Consider the following 23,817-nt stretch of genomic DNA (forward strand, 5'->3'; position numbering starts at 1 on the left):
TTGTGGGCTTCACGTGGCAATTGGGCTGTGGATCGCGCAGGCTGTCCATGCAGGCCTGCGCGGTGTGGCCTTCGAGCACCAGAAGCTTCGTGTGGGGCCTTGTTCAGTTTCAAAATTTTTTATATTTAGGTACGGTAGTATTTTTATTTTTATTTAATAATCATTATTTAATTATGAATTAATTAGATTTAAAAAATTCATCTCGTGATTTACAAGTAAAATGTGTAATTAATTTTTGTTTTCGTTTATATTTAATATTTTATATACGTGTCGCAAAATTCGATGTTATAAGAAATCTTGAAAATTTTTTAATTTTTTGGGTGAACTAAAGAAAGCCTGAGTTGATGTAGGGCTCGTTCGGTTATCATGGATTTGCTAACAATTCCTAGCCGGATTGTTGTGTAATTTATATAAGCTTTAATCATCTGAAATGATTCCTGGGGATATCCAGACTAACCGAAAAGGACGGCCTGTGTCACGGGGGGGACGAAGTAAGCGGCTTCGGGCATGGGGAATCAGGCCCTCGGTCAGCAAGCTGTAATCAAGGATGGTCTGCACATGTCCAATGCATATTCTTGCAGAGTCCTGAAGCTCCCGTGTTGTGTTTGTTTAAACAAGAGCCGAAAGCTTGAGGGCCTTGGTAACTTTTTTATTATTAGTTTTTTAAACAAGGGCGGCTTTGGGGCTTTCATAATTCTTGTACTACTATTGTTTTTTATATTATTATTATTTATTATTTATATATTTTTTAAAAGAATTGGAAAGGTTTTATCTGAGGCTCACTAGTACACAAGTGGTAGTTTGAAACACATTTCTACGGACATTTCTCTGAACTGCCAGCGCTAGGGACTATGGAAATAGAATTTTCCAGTGGCGGTTAACTAAGGACTGCTTGTGGAAATCTATTTCGACATGCGGTTCAGTTAAGACAACCGCCAGTGAAGACATTTATCCATAAAATATAAAATTGGGTTTTTAGGCCTTGTTTAGTTCCCACTAAAATCCAAAAAGTTTTCAAGATTCCCCATCATATCGAATCTTGCGGCACATGCATGAAGCACTAAATATAGACGAAAACAAAAACTAATTACACAGTTTGCCTGTAAATTACGAGACGAATCTTTTGACCCTAGTTAGTTTATGATTGGATAATATTTACCACAAACAAACGAAAGTGCTACAGTAGCGAAATCCAAAATTTTTTCGCATCTAAACAAGGCCTTAAAATAGAAAAAAAATATCCCCAACGAAGATCCACTCGCTAGCCACCCGTTTCGATGACAAGATGATTTCAAATAAAAAATTATCAATTACAAATTTATAACTTTTCCAGATCTACAACTTTTATTTTATTGGTTTTAATACGAGATCATTTAAAAAACTAAAAAATCAATTTCAAATTATTTCTATAGGCAGCTTTCTAGTGGCGATTTTTGTAGGAAAAACGACCTGTAAAAATCAATTTTCACTGGTGGTTCACTTAATAGAACCACCAGTAAAAATGCACCATTTGCACTGGCGGTTCACTTAATAGAACCACTAGTGAAAATGAACATTTGCACTGGCGGTTTTCTTAAAAATATCGCCAGTGAAAATGTGTCTCTACTAGCGGTTCTTGAATCAGGCCCGTTAATTGAAACCGCCTGTAAAAAAAGAATCTCAACCGCCAGCGTAGAGCTTTTTTTGTACCGGTGGCTGTCATCTATGCTTGTTTGCTATTAAGGATCAAGGAGTTGATACCTCTTTCCTGGTGGCTCCTACGTTGGTATGGTACGAGGTTTCCCGTTTCCACGGGTTCAAAAGTTGGCTATGCTGACAAAGGCTGACGAAGGAGGTTAGCTTCACTAATGACGTGCTGACGACCGAATTTTTGAATCTTCACAGATGAGGCTGATCCGCTGATGAAGCTGATCGACGGCCGAATTTTGATGGCTTCACAGGTGAAGTCTGATTCAGCGTTCATGAAGCTCCGAATGACCAATGACGAAGAGTCCAACAATCAAAGGTCCTTATCTGTGCTATGGCCCGTTGGACCAGCAGCCTTCTGATAGGGGAAATGCTTCTGGTGAGCTTCATGTAGCTTGCTAGTGGTGAAAAACCAATTTGGCTTTGTGGCCATCGACAACGGAGCAACTAGTAGAAGCACCTTCAAAGGCTGTACACTTGTGGCTTGTGTGTTAGCTTGCGAAGCAAAACAAGCGTATGTATAGAGTCCATAAGTATGTGAACTTGGCTCATCCCGTACAAATAAATAATAAACAAAAATTGTACAATACTTAGCTGAGGCTCTGTGGACGCCGTTGGCCTTTGTCTCCATTATGTGGTGAAAAAGCTCATGACTAGAGGCGTGGAAGCTTGGCGTGGCTGGACCCTCGCTGTCCGCCAGATCTCGGACCTTCGTGTGGCCGGACGCTCATGGATGCTGGGCCTTCACGTGCTGTCGATGTCCTTCGTGACCGTCGGAGCTTTGTGTGTGCCGGATTCTCGCTGGAGCTTAGGGGCTGATTGGTTGGTGCAGGCTCACAGCGTGCGCAGAAATCAAGCTTCCCATGTGAGCTAGGATGGCGTCGTGCAGTGTGCGGCCCGCACGAGAGACGGCGCCATCCTCCCGGATGAGGCGGGAGACCGTTTTGTTCTTCCTCAAAGCAAACCGAGCAGAGCAGCACCGCCGCGCGCTTGATCTCCGGCAGCCGCTCACCTTGCACCAGAACCTCGCCCACCACTGCAGCTACCCTCTCGACCAACTTATTCCCTTCCCCGTGGACGATAGCCTGAAGAGACCGGACTGGCATGGCTGTCGCCCCTATACAAGAATCAAAGTATACGCAGCAGCCTCCTTGCTGCCCTCCTCGACGTGCGCGCCTAGAAAGACGAACCGGCACTACTACAGAAATTCTTTTGCGAGGCATTTTGCAAAAGGCCTCGGAGGCGGGCAAGATTTCCAACCGTTTCAGTTAATGTCTTGAATTAATCGAGGCAGACATTTTTTATTAACCGAGACGGTTACTTATAACCGCCTCGGTTAATCGATTTACTGAGGCGGGTAATTTAAAATGCCCGTCTCGGTTAATATAGATTAACCGAAGCGGTCAATCTAATGCAACCATCTCAGTAAATCCTTAACCGAGGCGGTTTATTATAAATTTATAATGCAACCGCCTCGCTAAATTAGGCCCAGCCCAAAAGTCCACTATCATTCTGATATATAAACAAATCATAAACCCTAACAGCCTTCTCTACTTACTCCTCCCAGCTGGCGCCGCACAACACCCTTGTCCCCTCCCTAACTCCTCCCCTCCACACGCATGCCCCCCCACGCGTGCCCCTTTCCCTCATCAACGTGCGTGCCTCCGCCCCTCTCAGACGATGTCGGCACTCCTCCCGCACAAGTCACGTCCACGACGAAGCCCCTCCACCTCTGGCATGATGGCGTGGCCCCCTCTTCCTCTTTCAGCATGGCGGCCTTCTCCTTCACCTCCATCATGGCAGCGCCCGTCCCTCCTCTTGCAGATCCGGCGATGGCGCGACTTCTCTCCTCCTTTTCAGGCCGTGGTCATCAGCGAGTAGCGTGGATCCGGCGGTGCGAGCATAGAGGCTGGATCTGGCAAGGGTAGTGTGGATCCATGGTGAGCAGCACGACGGCGGCGCGCGCGCCCCACCCCTCTTTCGGCGGTGCCCCACCTCCCCCTCCTCCGCAGCAGGCAGCGGCACGCAGGATGCCCTTCTCCTTCGTAGCAGGCAGCGAGGACGGTGAGAGGATGGCCGTGTCAACGGCAGCGCGCCGAGCGTGGGACAGCAGCAACGTTGATTGGGCTTAGCGGGCCCATCGATGGGTTCAGCGGGCTCGTCGACGGGTTTTTTCATTTTTTCGGAATTATTTATCGAGGTGGGCAAACAAACGTCTCTGTTAATGCTTGATTAACTATGACCTTCTGTTGGAGGCGTTTGTCTTGCCCGCCTCGAAAAATTGTTTTCGCCCATCTCAGAAAAACATTTATGTAGTAGTGCGGAGCAGGTGGAGTTGAGGTGGCAGAGCTCGAGGCCAGAGACTATCCCCTCCATGGCGCGCCCACGCCTACTTTGGGGTGGAAAGGTGAGGCGCGCGAGGGAGGCTCCGCCGTCCGTGCGCTCTATGGTGGGCGCGGACGGAGCAAGGCGGCGGAAAGGCGGTCGAGCGGACCAAGGGGGAAGGAGGGAGCAGAGGGCCTCGGCTGCCGTAGGAGACGCGGTGGTGGATTGCCATGGCTAGGGGTGCAAGGCTTTGAGGTAGCTGCAGCTGCCAGCTCCATAGCAGCCAGCCAAACAAGAACTGGATCACTAGTTCATACACCAAAACGGTACAAATGGAGAACTGCACTGCCCCCCCATCCTGGATCACCAATGTCGGAACAACGAATCACCGCCTTAATGTATGACAAGGCTTCTTGGACCGTTTGAGCTTCAAGCCTACGCCTTCGTAGACCATTAGACCCTCACAGAGCAGGGAGCGCGGTGTCTTCTTATGCTCGTTGCATGTGTGTCAGTGAGCCATCGTAGCTTTGTTCTCATGAGTTTGCTTGTAGCGCCTTCGTGCAGTTACCAGCAGACAACAAAACCGAAAGTAGCACATGTGTATTTGTGATGGAAGTGAGCAGCTGCTAACACTTAAAAGTGGAGGTTGTAGTGGTTCACTCTAGAAATTTGAGACCCAAAGGTCTCATGGGTGTATGTTTTGCATATTGATTTTATTTATTGAGACGAAGAAGGGAAGAAACGCTTATCTTTAACATGATAAAAAACGTTTGGCAAATCCTGAAGGACTTCGAAGGTTGCAACATAGGAGCAACAATTATGAAGGTCGCCCAAAGGTCCGAAAAAGCCTTCTTCTCCAATGAAGGATGACTGGAGAAGGTCCGCCGATGAAGGCTTGGACACACAAGGTCTCTTGACGAAGGCTGGCCAGAGAAGTTCTGGTGATGAAGGCCTGGCTGGATAAGGTCTCCAGACCAAGGCCTGTCTAGAGATGGTCCACCGACAAAGGTGCGGCTAGAGAAGGTCTCCTGATGAATGCTGGCGGGAGAAGGTCCACCGACGAAGGACCGGCCAAAGAAGGTCTTCTGATGAAGGCTACCGGATGAATGTCCTCGATGAATGTCTGAGAATAGAGGCTCCCAGATGAAGGTTTGGTAATGAAGGTTCCAACTTCCAACTATCCCATCGAGCACAATGTTGGAAAAACAGTTCCCGAATAGGCTAGAATAGAGTAGAGAGAGGCGGCTAGGGTTTGTCCACTAGAGTTGAAAGGGAGAAGCCCTTGACCACATACTCTTGGCATTATATATATATATATAGGGAGAGTATATTCAGTAGCCAGCTATAAAATAAGTTATTCTGTAGCCACCTCCATTTAAGATAATTTTATGTACTAATTTACGATAATATCAATACATATTTACAATAGTTGGGTTACTGAAACACATGGAGATATTTACCATAACGTTATAGTAAACCATTTAGTATGGAGTTACTATAATCTCGTAAATTAACGTAATAATTATCGTAACTCAAAGTGGCTACAAAATAAGTAATTACCAAGTATATATATATAGTATCTTTATATGAGTATATAAGCATACTCAAACCGATAAACAACATACACAATATAGTTTATTGAAGATGAGAGTAACTACACGTACGTTGAGAAAGGAATTTCCATATATATAAATATATATATATATATATACAAGTGCTATTCTACACCCTAGGTGTAGAATAATATTCTACACCAAAGTGTTATACTGAACAAAATTCAGTATTGTTCAGTACCCGTGTTTCAGTATTATTCAGTATTTCGCGGTCCTGGGTGTACAACTGGATGATACTGAACGTTGTTCAGTATTGCTCAGTATTTTTTTTGCTCAGTTTTGACTTGCGGTGTAGAATAATATTCTACACCTAGGGTGTAGAATAGCGCTGCCGTATATATATATATATATATATATATATATATATATATATATATATATATATATATATATATATATATATATATATATATATATATATATATTACAAGCAATCCCTTGGTGGGGTTGAAATTGGCAAGCCATTACACTTCCACTATTGGGTCTTTTCTAGGTGGAGTGGGCCCATATGAATATGGGCTCCCCCAACAGGCGGTGCTTCGTGCGACATCACCCAAGCTGCCAGCTGCATGTACACATATATTTACTGTCAGCCACCTACTGGTTGGTTATAAACTAGTTGTGATATATAAACGATCACTACCGAGTCCTAACTCCTAACATGAAAATCCAAAAATGATAGTGAAGGTCCTTATCAATGTCAGCTCAAGCCACAAGCCGGCACTAACATTTCAATGTTGGTTTAAGCCACGAACTGGCAATGATACTGAGACTGTCAATGCTGGTTGGTGGCCTGAACCAGCAGTCAAATGTCACTGCCTGCTTGTGGCTTGGGCTGGCAGTGATGTATAGACTATCATTGCTGACTTGTGGTTTGAGTCGGTGCTGTTAGAAGTTTGAATAGAAATTACATAGATCTTTGAAGGCGAGGGAGAACAATCATACAAGTAGGAAAATGTTCTATGTCTCACATTAATTCCAACAAGAAAATCCTGGGTACTTTGCCTAATGAGCTGATGTGACCATCGACAAAGGAACCAAATATGCCCTAAATCAAACTCTTTTTCTCCAAATTATGGCTAGAGAGCTCAACATGCATGCTTAGATCTGAGATTGGAAGAGAAAGAGAGAGAAGGGGAAAGGTGGGGGACCAACTAACAATAGCTAATGATGGTGCTGCCGCCGCCGGATGGAGTTGCCATGCTGGATCTATAAGAGAGTGAGTAAGAGAAGGTGTGCACAAGAGATAGGAAGCGACAACTAGGGTTCATATCAATGGATATGGTGGCATCAGCTCAGTGCTTGTGGTTGGCCTAGTGTCATTGACCATGCCACCATAGATTACTCTTGCCTCAAAATGATTAAACCAGATTTCAACAATAAGCAATGGGAGATGTCTATGAAATCTTTGTTGGGGAACACATTCACCACCAGCATATTAGGAACTGATGAGTTGAAGATTTCTGCATAACCAGGACATTTTCTCATCCATTGTGCCAGAACAGGGGCTGAGGGCGAATCAGGCCACAAAGGCCGGTTACTCGAAAGCAACCGGCAAGGACAAGGAGGTCTACAATACCACATAATTGGGTGGTGCTCCTCATCAGCATGAAGAAGACACTTGTCTTCAACAAGGCTGGCCATTTGGTAGCTGCTCAGTTATATATAGTTTGCTTAGCTAGCTTGAACTCCGGTGAGGAAATTCTTGTCCATATAGGTGTGTTAATTCTGCATAGACATGCATCCCTAATAGGCACCAAATCAATCTAAAATCAAACTAGCACTACCACAACATCCTTCACCGTCATCGGATTGAGTTCCCTAGCACAAATCAAGTTTCTTTAGATTCAAGCATGCTATCACTGAAATGACCTCCTCTACCATTCGAAGAACAATGTCTGATTAAACGTGTAAAATGTAATCTGGGATGATTGGTATTACGCTTAGCTTGTTGCTAGATTCACATTTCTACAAATGGTATAGAAATGTAAACAACATTTATTTACATTTCTATGAATACAGTAGAAGTGTAAACAACATTTTGGTTATCCAACACACCAATTTTTCAAGCAATACAAATAATAAGGGACGTGCAGGTAATATGTCTGATTGCCTCATTTGCTTTTGAAAGAACGATATTCCTGGTGGTTTTTGATGGAACAATTGTCTTAGTTACTTTTGATGGAACGGTCATCTTAATATCTTTTGGTGGAACAACAGTCTCAGTTTCTGTAACTAATCTTCTACGTACTTTTAGCCAAACCAACATTTAGGCAGTAAGTAGAAGCTTTAGTAGAATCTTGATAAATCATTGAAGGTAAGGGAGAACAAGCATACAAGTAGGAAAATGTTTAGTCTCAGATCAATTCCTGCAAGAAAATCCTGCATACTTTGCCAAATGAGCTGAGGGGACCATCAACAAAGGAACCAAACATGCCCTAATTCCAACTATTTTTTCCTCCAAATTATGGCAAGAGAGCTCCAATTATAAAGATGCTTACATGCATGATTGGGAGAGAAAGAGAGAGAAGTGGGAATGAGGGGGGACCAATTAACATTGGCGGACGATGGTGATGCTGCCACACTGGATCCAGAAGAGAGATTGAATCAGAGTGGACAAGACTTAGGAGGCGATAGCTGTCACAACCAAATTTCAAGAACGAAATAGGATGCATAAAAGATGCATGTGCGCCCCAAAAACAGTCGCACACACGAGTAGACAAATCTCAAATAGTGTCGTCACCGTGTTTATTACATAACAGATAAATATTCATCACATAGTCTGAAACAAGAATAATAGTTCTAATAAATACACTCTCGTCGGAAACACCACACGGGGACAACTGTCAACTGAAAGACTCTTGATCACCCACAAATTGCTCACCCTCTATACCCGATCATCAAATATGAATACAAGCAATCGAGGCCACACATACACGATGCAACAGTAGTATATGATTATAACAATACACAACAGTAGAAAAATAGTATGAAAAGTTTATAAAACAATTCTACACATCACTACGATCACACGGACGTAAAGATCACGAAAATTATAGCTAAACAGAGAAGATATGAATTTTCTAAGATTTTCTCTAGAAAGGTAATTAATTAAATAGGGTCATAAAATAAAAAAAATTCAAACTGGTGAAATAAAGTTACTAACATGTAGATCTTGTGATTACGAATCTAACAAAAGTTGAATGGGTCAAATCAGAGTTAAAATGAGTAATTTATGGCCAAAACAAATTTAGTGGCATTTTTTTGTAAATATAGAAAACGTATTTTGAATCAAAGCGAGGTGACAATACGTCTTTAAAATCAGAAGGTGTATCATCAAAATGCGTTTTAGATGGTGGGTTAATACACAGAATCCTTCGGGGACTCTTTAACAAAATTTACCCTGAACGGGTAACTTCTAATCTCAATTGTTGATTTCAGATCTAATGGATGAGGCGGTTTGCATTGGGAAGTGTTTTGGCCACCAGAACAAGAATATTCACAGTGGAGCTCCATTGCTGACATCAAGAGGTCGTCGGAGTTCGTATATATTTTGAGCATTTCCGGCCGTCCTAGATCGAACAAAAATCACTAGTCAGCGGAAAAGGAAGAGGCGAACTCACCTACAAATCGAAGTCGAGGAATGACCGAAGACAGCAGACGACAAAAGATGGCGGATGGCGGCGTCCCTGTGCACTTCGGGGATGGTTAGTGCAACACAAAACACGAGAGAGAACGAAAGGAGGTGCTCGGCATATCCGCAGGAGCGAGGCGAAGCTCGGCAAAGAGTTCTCGATGACCTTGGGGAAAGGCAGGAGCTTGGACAGTTGTGGCAGCGAGTTTGAACTCGGCGATATTTAAACCAAGAGTTGTGGGGCTAGGTCGGCTTTTCATGCAGCACAGCACAAATGAAAAAGGTCAAGGGCTTAATAAGGTTTGGTTGGCATGCAATCCCAAGAAATCTAGGATTGGTGGCGTCGGCCCTGTGTCCTGCTCAAGCACGACTCAAGGTTGAAGAAGGGGATGTGCCACTGACGCACGGGCCCTAGCTGTCAGCGTCACGAAGGGGAAAAAGAGGAGGCGGGTGTTGTTGTGGCTTCTCGGATCGGTCTGCTTGCTTGGGCTGACTGTGTGCTGGGCCTGCAGGAGGGGAGCTGGCCAGCCAACTGGGCCGTCATGAAGAGGGATGGAGCTGGGCCTTCAGGCCGAAACAGGGAGAGGGTGAGGTTTTCCTTTTTTTCTTTTATTCCAAAAGCCATTTTCTAATCATTTTAGAAACATTTTGAATCATTTTGAATTTTTGACAAAGCCACACATTTCAATAAATCAAATGTAAATGCATGCATGCTCAAACATGTTGCTAACTCCTATGGTGCATTTTAATTTAATGAGAAATTTTATTTTTTATATTATTTCATGAGCACAAAAATACAGAATTAAACAAATTTTCATCTATTTCGAAAGGAGCAAAAATTTAGGGTGTTACAACAGCTTGGGTTCATGTCATGGGATATGGTGGCATCAGGTCAGTGCTTGTGGTTCATGTCAATGGATATGTTGCCACGGAACTCTAGCATCAAAATGGTTGAACCACATTTCAGCAATGAGCAATGGGAGATGTCTATGAAATCTTCTTTGAGGAACCCAATCACCACCACCATATGAGGAACTGATGAGTTGAAGATTTCTTCTGCTTAAAAAGAACAATTTCTAATCCATTGTGCTGTGGGGCTTAGCACGAATCAGGCCACAGAGGCTGGTTACTTGAAAGCAACCGGCAAGGACGACAAGGAGGTCTACAATACCACAGAACGGGTGGTGCTGCTCGTTAGCATGAAGACAATTCGACAAGGCTGGCCATTTAGAAGCTGCTCAGTTATACAGTTTGCTTGGCAAGCTTGCACACCCACTACAACATGACTCATTATACAAGGCGTTTAAAAATGCCTCCAAAAGTGATCAAATCGCCTTTAATAACCTTTTGAGGCATTTTTTAGAATGCCATCTATAACATGGAAGTAAAAGGTCTTTTAAGGCGTTTTTCTAATGCTTTTTAATATCAACCTTTAAAGGCATTTTCTAGCTGCCTAGAAAAGTTTTTAGAGGCACTCTGGAATTTGCCTTCAAATATTGATGGAGGCATTATTAGAAATACCTCCAAAACCAAGGTATCCATGCAACCCTTTTGACCAATATCAAATTAGCACATTAACAATGAGAGCATACATCAGCGTTGGATGCATCCAAACTTTAAAATCTTTCGTACAGACACAAGCTTTCGTACAGAAATCTAAACAACTATGGATTCAGCAGTGGAAGACCACTACGACTTCACTGCAACGATTCAAATATTTAGTCAAGAGAACAAAACATCTCCAATCCATAGTCACATCTCCAATCTTTCATACAGACTTTGGTACTGAACTACTCTTGTGCAGTCATAAAATTCTCCTGGGTGCTGCTTCTCGAGTCCAGCTGACAAGCCTTTCAAGCTCTTGACAATAACATGCTCAAATGACAAAAGACCTAACTCACAGTCTCATACTATATAACTACTAGTACCAGAAAGAGAATGGCGACACCACCACCAACAAGCTTCTTCCCCCTGTCTTAGAATGGTTTTCCCCTGACAATATAAACTGCAGAGAAGGAAATGGTTGGAAAAGGAAAGCACAGGGTATCGGAAGGCAAGTTGAGAAAATACTGAAGGAAGCATATTCAGACCTAAAAGTTTTCAAAGCATTGGAGAATCCGTGTTGACATATAAACTTGTCAGCAGGTTAATAGATAAAATCTTTGGTAGTGAAACTTGTGAATTACCGTACTACAAGCAGATTAATAGATAAAATCTGTAATAACAATCTTTTTCTTCTGGCATATTCTGAACCAGTATTTAGTGCCTTTGTGTGTGTTGAATGCTTGCTTGCTAGATTCAGGATAAAGAAGCTCCATTAGAGATGGACCAGAATGATCATAGACATTCCCAATGACGAAAGAGCTCTGACCTGGAGAAAAACATGAGTGGCCTGGAGAAAAAGTAGACTTCATATCTTCCTTACAGTGACCTGGGGTCCTTGACCCCTCTTGTTTCCGCAAAAAAAATGAAAGGGACCAAATAACCTTAGGCTGGGATATCTCATCCGACTATAACGCTCATGTGTCGCTGCTATTTACACGCTGCAAATGGTGAACTGAGTGAGTTCCAATCCATAGTGCATGTCAGAAATTACAGCTCCAAACTATAATAAAGATAGATATTGAAGATTTATCAGATATCTATAACACTGAACAGAAGAATCCATATGCACAAACCATATAACGGTCAATAGAGTTTGGTTATTAATTTTATATATAATTTGGTTATTTCCATGAAAATTACAATTATATTAGTCAAGAAGCCCAGTCAAATGAATATTATCAACTGTCAGGATTACCACAAAACTACCACTAAATCACAATAGGTAACTGAACTTCACTTCAGCAGTTGATATCAGAAAAGTAGCAGTCCCCAAATTAACCAAGCAACTAAAAGTTAAGTACAGGGTCATGACTATAGTAGTCGTTGCAAAGTTCATATGGTAAAGATCATAAACAACAGGAGTGTGAGCTACTGATATAGGCTAACTGAATAACCGTAGTTACTGGCAAGCAGCTGGATATTCACCAGATCTTATATTCAGAAAACCTTGTTAAGCTTTACAGCTAGACTGATAGCAAGGAAATTTTTGTCCATGTAGGTGAGTTAATTCGGCATACATAGGCATCCCAATTAGGCATCAATTTAATCTAAAATCAAACTAGTACCACCACAACATCCTTCAACCTCATTGGATTGAGTTCCCTAGCACAAATCAAGTTTCTCCAGATTCAAGCATGCTATCAAAAAAATTACCTCTTCTACCATTGGATTCAGGCTTATCATCAACAAATCTATATGTCCACTTTTGGAAGAACGATGTCTTATTAGAGGTGTAAAATGTAATTCGGGACGATTGGTATCACATTTAGCTTCATGCAAAATTCACATTTCTATGTGTGGGGTAGAAATGTAAACAACATTTATTTACAATTCTACGTGTGCAGTAGAAATGTAAACAACATTTTGATTATCCAACACATCAATTTTGATGCAATACGAGTAACAAGGGACGTGCAAGTAATATGTCTGATTGTCTCGGTTCCTTTTGAAACAAAGATTGTCCTGGTTGTTTTTGACAGAATGATTGTCTCAGTTATTTTGATGGAACGATCATCTCAGTACATTTTGACCGAACAACCACCTCAGTTGCTGCAACTAATCTTCTGCACTTCTTGTAGTTTGAGCGGATGTAACATTAATTTGGCAGTAAATAGAAGTTTTAATAGAAATTCAATAAATCATTGAAGGTAATGGAGAACAAGCATACAAGTCAGAAAATGTTTTTTTGTCTCAGATCAATTCCTACAGGAAAATCTGGCATACTTCGCCTAACGAGCTGAGGTGACAATCAACAAAGGATCCAAACATGCCATAAATCCAACTCTTTTTCTCCAAATTGTGGCTAGAGTGCTCCAATTACAAACATGCTTAGATCCGATATTGGGAGAGAAAGATAGAGAAGGGGGAGAAACGGGACCAACTAACATTAGCTGATGATACTGGCAGCGCTGCCGGATGGAGTTGGCACGCTGGATCAAGAAGAGCGTGAGTCAGAGAAGGTGTGCACAAGGTATAGGAGGTGACAGCTAGAGTTCATGTCAAGGGATATGGCGGCATCAGGTCAGTCTTGTGGTTGGCCTAGCAGTGTCATTCAGTGCTGCAACAGATTACTGTAGCCTCAAAATGGTTGAACTAAATTTCAGCAATGAGCAATGGAGATGTCTATGAAATCTTGGTTGAGGAACAATTTCACCACTACCATATTAGAAACTAATGAATTGAAGATTTCTGCTTAACAAGGACAGTTTCTCATCCATTGTGCTGGAAGTGGGGCTGAGGGCGAATCGGGCCACAGAGGCCGGTTACTCGAAAGCAACCGGCAAGGACAAGGAGGTCTACAATACCACAGAATGGGTGGTGCTGCTCATTAGCATGAAGAAGACACTTGTATTATACAAGGCTGGCCATCTGGTAGCTGCTCAGTTATATAGTTCGCTTGGCTAGCTTGCACGCCTAGGCATGGGAATTTTTTCTATGTAGGTGAGTTAATTCGGCATACACATGCCTCCCAAATATAGGCAACAAATCAATCGAAAATCAAACTAGCACCACCATAATATCCTTCGCCCTCATTGGATTGAGTTCCCGGGCACAAATCAAGTCTCTTCAGATTCAGGCATGCTATCAAAAAATTACCTCTTCCACCATTGGATTCAGGCTCATCATCAACATATCTAAGTCCACTTTTGGAAGAATGATGTCCTATTAAAGGTGTGGAATGTAATCCGGGATGATTGGTATCACGCTTAGCTTTGTGCAAGATTCACATTTCTACACGTGGAGTAGAAATGAAAACAACATTTATTTACATTTCTACATGTGCAATACAAATGTAAACAACATTTTGATTACCCAACACACCAATTTTTGAAGCAATACGAGTAACAAGGGATGTTTATGTATATGTCTGTGTCTCCGTTGCTTTTGAAAGAACTATTATCCTGATATGTCTGATTCTCCAATCCGCCTGTGGAAATGGGTTGGGAACCGCCTGTATAGTGGTTCTGTGTACTAGTTTTTGACGGGATGATTTGTCTCAGTTACTTTTGATGGAACGATCATCTCAGTATCTTTTGACGGAAGAACAACCACCTCAGCTGCTGTAACTAATCTTTTGTGCTTCTTGTACTTTGAGCTGATGCAACATTTAGGCAGTAAATAGCTAGAAGTTTTAATAGCAACTTGATAAATCATTGAAGGCAAGAACAAGCATACAAGTAGGAAAATGTTCTTTGTCCCAAATCAATTCCTGTAGGAAAATCCTGTGTACTTTGCCTAATGAGCTGAGGTGACCATCAACAAGGAAACCAAACATGCCCTAAATCCAACAATTTTTGTTCAAATTATGGCTAGAGAGCTCCAATTACAAACATGCTTAAAATCTGAGATTGGGAGAGAAAGAGAGTGATGGGACGATGAGGGGGGCCAACCAACTAACATTAGTGATGATGGTGGTTCTGGCGCTAGTCGGAGTTGCCACGCTAGATCTAGAAGGGCGTGAGTGAGAGAAGGTGTGCACAAGATATAGGAGGCAACAGCTAGAGTTCATGTCAATGGATATGGTAGCACCAGGACAGTGTTTGTGGTTGGCCTAGTGTCATTCAGCATGCCGCCACAGATTACTCTAGACTCGAAATGGTTGGACTACATTTCAGCAATGAGCAATGGGAGATGTCTATGAAATCTTTGTCGATGAACCCATTCACCAGCACCATATTAGGAACTGATGAGTTGAAAATTTCTGCTTATCTAGCACACTTCTCATCCATTGTGCTGGAAGTGGGGCTAAGGGCGAATCCGGCCACAAAGGCCAATTACTTGAAAGCAACAGGCAACGACAAGGAGATATACAATGCCACGGAATGGGTGGTGCTGCTCGTCAGCATGAAGAGGACACACTACAGCATGGCTGTTTATAGAAGGCGTTTCAAAATGCCTTTAAAAGGCATCAAAATGCTTTCAAAAACCTTTTTAGGCATACTTAAAAATGCCTGCTATAAACTGGACTTAAAAAGTCTTTTGAGGCATTTTTTCAAAACGCCTTCCAATATCAACATATAAAGGCATTTTGTAGCTGCCTATAATAATTTTTAAAGGCATTCTGTATAAGCCTTCAAACACTGTTAGAGGCATTATTAAAAATGCCTCCAAAACCAACTCATATGTAGAAATTTGCTAGTAATCAAAATAGCAACATCCATTGAGAAATTAACCAATGAAAATACACGTTAACAACATGATCCAAACATTTAACCTTTCAGGCTATACACAGTTATATTTGTAACCAAACACAATCAATAAGGTTGAAAAATAGTCAATTCAAATGATGTTAACCAAACACAATCAATAAGGTTGAAAAATAGTCAATTCAATTGATGTTCCAAGTCCTGGTATCTAGGTCCCCATTCCTGATTCAAGTTTCTTTCTCCTTTTATAAGAGTGTCCACATCACAGCTATATATATACATATGTAAGTATAAATCCATCTAAATATACTATGTTGCCACAGTACTGGCCATCAATGTCCAGGAACCAAATTATGTTACTCCTGCTTGAAAATGACATGCCCACATCCAGCTATATACATGTCTGTTGTCCTCACTTGTCAATTGCTCCTGCTTGAAACCAAACATGTCCCAATGAGTGAAGGTATATACACAAGATTTGGACAAGAATTACTAGACATAGGTTTACGTTTCTGATTAGGAAAAAAAGGTAAACAGGAATGTTGCTTCAAACAGAAATTCTAGAGATGGTATATGAAGTAGAAACCTATTCTGTAACACCATCCACAGGTCATACTACAAGCCTATGTGTTTCATATATTCATCTAGGGTAGAAAAATGACATGTTGCCTAGAGATGCCAAAACTAAACTGTCATAGTACCATGAATTTTTAGAAATGACAAAGAAAAATAGAAAACTAGAAGCAAGAAATGCTTACTTTTAATTGTACTAACATCGAGACGTTGTTATATGTATGTTGCTTTTGTGGCCCTCTACATACTTGGATGATGTAAGTTGCTCTGTTTCTTCTTTACTCACATTCCTCTTTGCTTGCTTCTTTTCTAGCAAACCCTGTGAAGCAACTTGGCCTTTGTCCAACCTTGTAGCATCAGCTTTTGATGTTGACCTTTTTGGTCCTACAGTTCCTCTTGTGTTTGGGGTGATTTTGCTAATGGGGCTACAAACCTACAACAGAAAATTTCAAATTTGAAGCCAAATTTAGTAAGTGTCAGTGCTGAAGATAGTGTGCTACCTGTTTAGAGTGCAATGGAGTGCCATCTCTACAAATGATCTGCAATGTGATTATATCAATGTAAAGTTCAAAGTTTCATCATTAGAAATAAACAAAGGAACCAATTTTAAGTCTATAGGAATCATACATTTTGCCAAGGCCATGGTATGCAGCGAGCAGTAGCACTTCCCAGATTTTGTATCTTCCCATGTGAACGAGGCAATATGGTTGTTTGTTTATAAACAATACTGACTAGTACCTCAATATAATCCGCCAATGGTTGACCATCATTAGCTTTAGCTTGCCTATCAGTTTTCTGAACAGTCCCTAGTGCCACCAGCTTTTTACTATTTGGAGATGTGAGACCAATCTCCATACCACACTTTATATCTTTCATATCATCCTACAAAGATTACTATTAACTCTATCATATTCTACTATTTGATTAGAAAAGGCTAACATGATTAAAGATAACAGTCACCTTAGTAAGTGGTGCCTGAAACTTTCTTGGTTTCTTCGATGGCTCTGGAAGACTTTGTGGAGGTGTCTTGTCCTTGGTATTTCCCAGAAATGTGTGTTGTGATGTCTCTTTCTTTATTTTTTGCAGACTTTGCATCCTAACATTTTCAATTTCCTAAGGATCGAAGACAAAACTAATTACAAACTGCATCTAATCAGTAAATCAACTCAAATGGAGATAATTTACCTCAAGTTCTACTCCATGTCTCTTATTTGAATGTGAAATTGATTCTTGATTATCATCTTTCTTCTCATGCAAATGTTGCCCATCTACTGTACCAACCCTTGGACTAGTTTCAACAGAGGAGCACTTTTGGGAGCCTGAAACTTGAGTTTTCAGTTCACTGTATTGCTGCTGCAACTTAGATTGATTTGACATTAGTGTTTTGACCACATCCCAAAGCTTTTTATTTTCTTCCTTCACTTCCTGCATTTCAAATAAAGCTTCAGATATGCGAGCAGAGCCCACACCACCTGCTAACAGGCCAAGGCCAGTCCTCCTTCCACTCCTCTCTTTTGGGAACAATGTTGAGAATAAATCATTGTCATGAGTATCCTCAGCAGCCAAAGAAGGGTCTTCTTGAAATCTTCTTCGGATTTCATCCTTCAAAAAAGTTATGAACAAATAAATTTTTCAACCATAAGTAAAATAATAACGCAGTAGGAGGAAGAAAGCAACATACAATTTTTTCAAAGCTGTAATCATCAATTGGTTGTCCATTTTTTCTGGTATGTGTTGCTATATAGAGCTCAGCACGGCCTATTTGTCTTCCTTCCTTTAGTTCCTATATTAAGAACATTCAGTTACATTAGGTGGTACCACACAAAGGCAAACGATGATTAAAGGTCAACAGCAATAATGACTCTGCAATCAAGAAATACCATTTGATCTAAAACAACTGCATTGCTTCTCGATCCAGTGGTGTGCCTTCGATTCAGTTGCATTGCTCTAGTGGCCTTGTTCTTCTCAGATTTAAGCTAAATAAATACATTGTTGAGTAAAGAAATTAGATAATATAACAAGAACATCATGTTATCAAATAAATTACCCAGTAATAAATTCCATAGACTACAAAGGCTGCTAGATAATAGTAGTGCAGAAAGCATGCACAAATTTGTGAATTGATGAGGTGGAGATTTACCAAGTGCTTGTTTTTAGTGAATTCAGATTCAAAACTGTTGGAGGGCTGTTTTCTTTTTCCATTTTGCTAAGAAAAATGAATTAGGGAGTTATTTTAAGGAAACCAGTCACAGGCATAAACACTGTCAGCTTCCTGTTGACATCTCCTCTTGCTCTTTTTTTGTCCATCTTTACTGCAATAATTTCATCCGGTATACATTAGTAAACATAGCAAAGCTAGTGAAATAGCTAGTAGTTCAGAAACAAAGTAAACATGGAACAGGTAGCAATAGTAGTTCCAAAATAGGAAGGAGCAGCGAGAGCACTGGGGTCAGCGGTACCTTTACCTTAGTAGATCAACAGTGGTCCCATCAATATCATTCCTAATCCAGTTTTCATCCTCATCATGATCAATAGGTATATCATTGCTCAAATTTTCTATTGGTAAAGGTTGAGGTTCTGTGGGATTATATGAATCGTTCTCATCCTCATTGTCGTCAATTCTAGCACCCATATCAAAATAATCTCTTGGAGTTGCATCAAGCACAGCATACCAGTCCGTATCAAAAAGATCTTGTACATAATAAACTTGGGTCGCTTGTGTTGCTAAGATGAATGGCTCATCAAAGACGTCGTTACCACTATTAAGTAGATTGTTGAAATTCACTTGTGTTGTCCCAAATTTGTTCTTTCGGACCCCTCTACCTTGATGTACACTGTCAACCCAATCACACTTGAACAAAACCACATGTCCTGTATTTGAGTAATTTAATTCAATTATTTCTACTATACGGCCATAATAAGCAACATCTCCTATAAATGGGTTGTTATCTTTTGAACTTGAAAAACTAGATGTTTTTGCTACAAGTGCTACTGCATCACATTGAGTGGCTTTGCCTTCAGCATAACCCCTTGTGTGGAATGTGTAACCATTTACAGAGTAGCTGTTGTACTTTTTGACCATCATATAAGGCTTGTGTGCTAGGAGCTTCACTTCATCAGAGATCTCCTTACCCCTAGATATCAACCCTTGAACCTAAAAAATTCAATGATGTCAAAACAATGTGGTGTCCTAATCCAAAGTGGCAAATATTATAGGTACTTACATGGTCTGAAAACCAATTGTGGAAGCTGCTATGATGGGCACGTTCAATTTCACGTTTATTTTTTCGTTTATTTGAAGATAGCTCATTTAGATGTTCTCTACATCAGAATGAAAGGAGAATTAGGCTTCTATACATACTAACTAGTATAGAAAGCATGCTTGGGTTAAAGAAGAGGTTACCAACATACTCGACAAATGGAATAATATGAGGATAATTCGTCAAGACATATCGGTGAGCTTGGATCCAAGTTATGTAGGACAATTCACAAGCAGAAGGCCCCGACAAAGGAAGACCAACTATTTTTAAGTATGGTAGATGGCTTGCTGAGGCACAAGGTTGATTGTTGGTATTTTGCAAATACCGTGAGCAAAATGTCATACTCTCATTGAACTGGTAACCTTCAGCTATTGCTCCTTCAGGATGGCTGCGAGTTGTAACCATGGATTTGTACTTAGATAGACATCTCTCAATAGGATACATATTCCGATAATGCACTGGTCCAGCAAGCCTTACTTCTGTAGCAAGGTGGATAGTCAAATGGACCATGATATCAAAGAAAGCAGGAGGAAAGACCTTTTCTAATTGGCACAAAATCTCAGGTATCTCTGCTTCCAATCTTTCAATCTCACTAACAGAAATAACCTTTGAGTACAATTTCTTAAAGTAATTGCTTAGACGAACGAGTGGCAATGAAACTCTATCTGGTAAAATTTTGCTAACAACTAAGGGCAGCAGATCACACATTATAATATGACAATCGTGAGTCTTTAACCCAACTAGTCTCTTCTCCTCGATAAGAACCTTATTCTGCAAGTTGGATGCATATCCAGCAGGGAACCTTGCATCTTTCAGAACCTGACAGAACATCCTTTTCTCATTTGGACTCAGAGAATATAGTGCAGGAGGTATGTATGATTTATTCCCCTCTATCTGTGGGTGAAGATCTGGTCGTATGCCCATTTCCTGGAGGTCAAGGCGAGCATTCAAATTATCCTTTGATCTCTTGTCAACATCAAGAAATGTATTCACTATGTTACCACAGACATTTTTCTCTGTATGCATGACATCAATGTTGTGGCGTACAAGAAGTGTCTTCCAGTATGGCAATTGAAATAAGCAACACCTCTTTTTGAATACTTTTGATAAGTCATTCTCATTAACTTCCTCGGCTTCATCATTCCTCTTTCTCTTCTTGTTCTTATCCTTTTGTAGTTTTCCAAATACTGTTACCATGTCTTTTGTCATTTCAGATATTTCCTGTCCTGAAAGTTGAACTGGAGGCCCATGAAAGTCCTGGGTACCATCAAATAATCTAGCTTGAAATCTGAACCTGTGATCAGCATCTAAGAATCTACGATGTCCCATATAGCAGGTCTTATGCCCATGTTTCAACCGAAGTGAACATGTGTCTATGAGACAATGGGAGCATGCTGCTATACTTTCTCCAGATAATACTCCCCGTCCAAGCCAATCACTTATTGTCCATAGTAGTGCAGCATGTGGGCGAAACTTCTTGTTAGAAGATACATCATAAGTCATCACACCAGGCTTCCATAATTCAAGGAGATCATCAATCACTAATTGCATATAGACATCTATATCTTTTCCTGGAGCCCTTTTACCCGGGATAAGAACAGATAGAATAAAATTTGATTGCTTCATGCAAACCCAAGGAGGAAGGTTGTACGGGATCAAGATGATAGGCCATACACTATAGGACACATTCATGTTCCCAAAAGGGTTGAAGCCATCTGTTGCCAACCCAAGCCTAACATTTCTAATCTCTGAACTAAACCATCCGTGTGTGGCATCAAAATTCTTCCATGCTGGAGAGTCTGCCGGATGACGTAGCAAGCCATCTTTTGTGCGACTTTGGCTATGCCACCTCATGTTATGCGCTGTCTTTGAAGACATGAATAACCTTTGGAGCCTCTTTTTCAGTGGAAAATGTCGAACCACCTTTGCAGGAACTCTGTGGACACGTCTTCCATCAACTCCACCTTTCACACTCTTCCACCTACTTGATTTACACACTGGACATGAGTTGGCATTGGCATATTCTTTCCTAAACAATATGCAATCATTTCTGCAAGCGTCAATGCAATGATAACCAATTCCAATAGCCTTCACAAATATCTTGGCCTCATGAAAGTTCTTTGGCAACACCTCACCCTCTGGAAGTGCGTCCTTAATTAAGGGCAAGAGTTCATGAAAACAACCATTGCTCACCCTCCATCGATTCTTTAAGGTAAGGAGCCTAATGAGAAATTGCAGCTTCGAGAATGTCTTGCAGCCTGGATACAATTCTTGGCTCCCATCACGGACCAACTTATAGTATGCTTCAGCATCAATATCATCCTCATCCTCAAATCCCTCTTCTTCCCCTAAAGCACGGGCATCATACATCCCAAAACCCTCTATTAGCATCTGTTCCATTGGATCAACCTCAGCATCGTCATCTTCTGATTGTGAGTGCAAACCAGGACTCGGTACAGATGACATGGCCTCACCATGATGAATCAATGATGAATATCCATCCATGAACCCAATGCAAACTAAGTGTTCCCGAACATCTTTTGCCTCTAGCCAGTAATTATTTCCACAATCACGGCAAGGACAAGGTATCCTATTCTGTTGGGCTGATGTGGCAAAGGAAAATTCTATAAAGTTGTGAAGGCCTTCATCATACTCGACTGACCACCTAAGATGCAATGATGAAAATTTAGCTTGCTAAGGACTTATACTTGACACAGGAAAAAAATAGGAGCAACTTCTAACTAGTATTACCTAGGTGCTCTCATCCACTGGTTGTCCATGATGGCTGCAACACTGTAAATCTATAGAAGAAGACCATGACTAACCATAAGATCCACAATGTTATCAAAGACATCATGAAACAAGTGAGCAAGGTTGCTGAGCGTGTTCCACTAAAGTGGGTGAAAGTTTATTGTGTTTTGTTGTGCATTTGCAACCTAGAATACAATAATCTGTGAACCTGTTCCCCAACTTGATCTTCTATGTTTCAACAAAAATATTCAATCACCAACTCCTACTAGCTAGTAGTACATGTCAAAACCATTTTCTTCCGTTTCTAAAATTCTAGTGCATACTATAGAGGTTGTCTGCTAGATTTTATCATCATCACACTGACATCAAGGCAAATAATAATAGTGCAAATGTGCAACAGTCTCTACAAAAGCAAACAAGCATATGTGTCTGCCTATCAGTGAGTGAGCAAGACCATCTACTCAGATCTAAGCAACAGTAATCGAACCCATGCCCTAGTGTCCATTGCAGGAATAAAATTTGCATTTACAGGAGGACCAACTAGATCATAGAAATAGTAATAAAGTTAAACACAGTGAAATTCTAGCACCATTTATTTAACACAGATCAAATCAAATAGAAAAAAATTGAGAACACATTTTAAATGGTCACCTACAAGGAAACGAACCACCACAAACACGGGAACCCACGGACCATGGCAATGGCGCTAAGTCAGATCAGATCAAAGCCAACAGCGAGCGAAGAGTGAACGAGAGAGAGTGGGCACTTACGTTGTACTGGTGCAGGGACTTCAGGTCCCGACGACGCACGGCGTCAACGCGGCGCCGTACCCTGGGCGCGGCGGGAACACGGGCTCGGCGCGGCAGACTGGATGCCGAGCACCTCGAACTCCTTCCACAGCAGCGCGGCGGCCCAGCTTGGCTCAGATCGGCGGGCTGGCTCTGGCCGACGCGCAAGTGCTCAACATAGTCGTGCCTGTTGCTCCGGTTCCAAATCGGATTTCAAATCTACCATGTGAAATCAAATCAAATCAAATCAGCGGAGCGGCGCAGAATTTCAAATCAGCGGTCCCGACGACGCACGGCGTCAACGCGGCGCCGTCCCGCGGGAGCCGTGAGCGCGCGAGGGAGGGAAAGAGGGGGCAGGGGTGGAGGGTGACGGGAGACGAACCTGCTGGGAGCGGGAAAGAGAGAGGCGCCGCCGGACGACGAGCGGCGGGAGGGTGAGGGGGCGGAGGGGCGAGCCCGAGCCCTCGTGGGGAGGGGCGCCTGGAGCCGGGAGGCGGCGAGCGGAGGCCTCAAGTTCCACCTGCGCGAGCGGAGCCGGGAGGCGGAGGCGGAGCGGAGGCGGACATGCGGTCGTCGCTGATTTTGGGGAACGATTGGGCAGGCACGCGCATGCGTCACTCCCACATGCGGACAAGTAGGGAGCCTCCTCTGTCTCTCGTGCAGGATAAGCCCGTGACCGAGTAGCTGGCCTAAAGACTATATAAGGCATTTTGAAAAACGCCTCCAATGCTCATATAATTAAAGGCATTTTTGAAATATGCCTCTAATTCTCAGATAATTAAAGGCGTTTTTTATATTAGCCTTTAAAAAAATAGTTTTAAAGGCCATTTCATAAAAATGCCTTTAGATAAAAAGAAATTAAGGCAATTTAAGAAAGATGCCTTTAACAAAATGCCTTTAATTAAAGTACGTGTTGTAGTGACACATCTTCTAGAA

At 41.7% G+C, this 23,817-nt stretch overlaps 2 protein-coding genes across 2 annotated transcripts; both read right to left on the minus strand.

Annotated features, from left to right (window-relative positions):
- On the minus strand, nt 15,524-22,249 carry LOC8057020. Its single transcript, XM_021462103.1, has 12 exons — nt 22,094-22,249; nt 19,668-22,007; nt 19,307-19,403; nt 19,138-19,236; nt 17,963-18,058; nt 17,764-17,865; nt 17,268-17,684; nt 17,043-17,195; nt 16,710-16,964; nt 16,583-16,621; nt 16,268-16,515; nt 15,524-15,938 (listed from the first exon to the last, which is right to left on the minus strand). Exons 1-11 carry the CDS (start codon nt 22,120-22,122, stop codon nt 16,279-16,281), a joined length of 3,864 nt encoding a protein of 1,287 aa, XP_021317778.1. The 5' UTR covers nt 22,123-22,249; the 3' UTR covers nt 15,524-15,938; nt 16,268-16,278.
- LOC110435291 lies at nt 18,223-21,029 on the minus strand. The gene is made up of 4 exons (XM_021460723.1): nt 19,494-21,029; nt 19,307-19,403; nt 18,548-19,236; nt 18,223-18,394 (listed from the first exon to the last, which is right to left on the minus strand). Exons 1-4 carry the CDS (start codon nt 20,966-20,968, stop codon nt 18,316-18,318), a joined length of 2,340 nt encoding a protein of 779 aa, XP_021316398.1. The 5' UTR covers nt 20,969-21,029; the 3' UTR covers nt 18,223-18,315.

This window comes from Sorghum bicolor, chromosome 5, assembly GCF_000003195.3.
Source record: "Sorghum bicolor cultivar BTx623 chromosome 5, Sorghum_bicolor_NCBIv3, whole genome shotgun sequence".
Taxonomy (NCBI): domain Eukaryota; kingdom Viridiplantae; phylum Streptophyta; class Magnoliopsida; order Poales; family Poaceae; genus Sorghum; species Sorghum bicolor.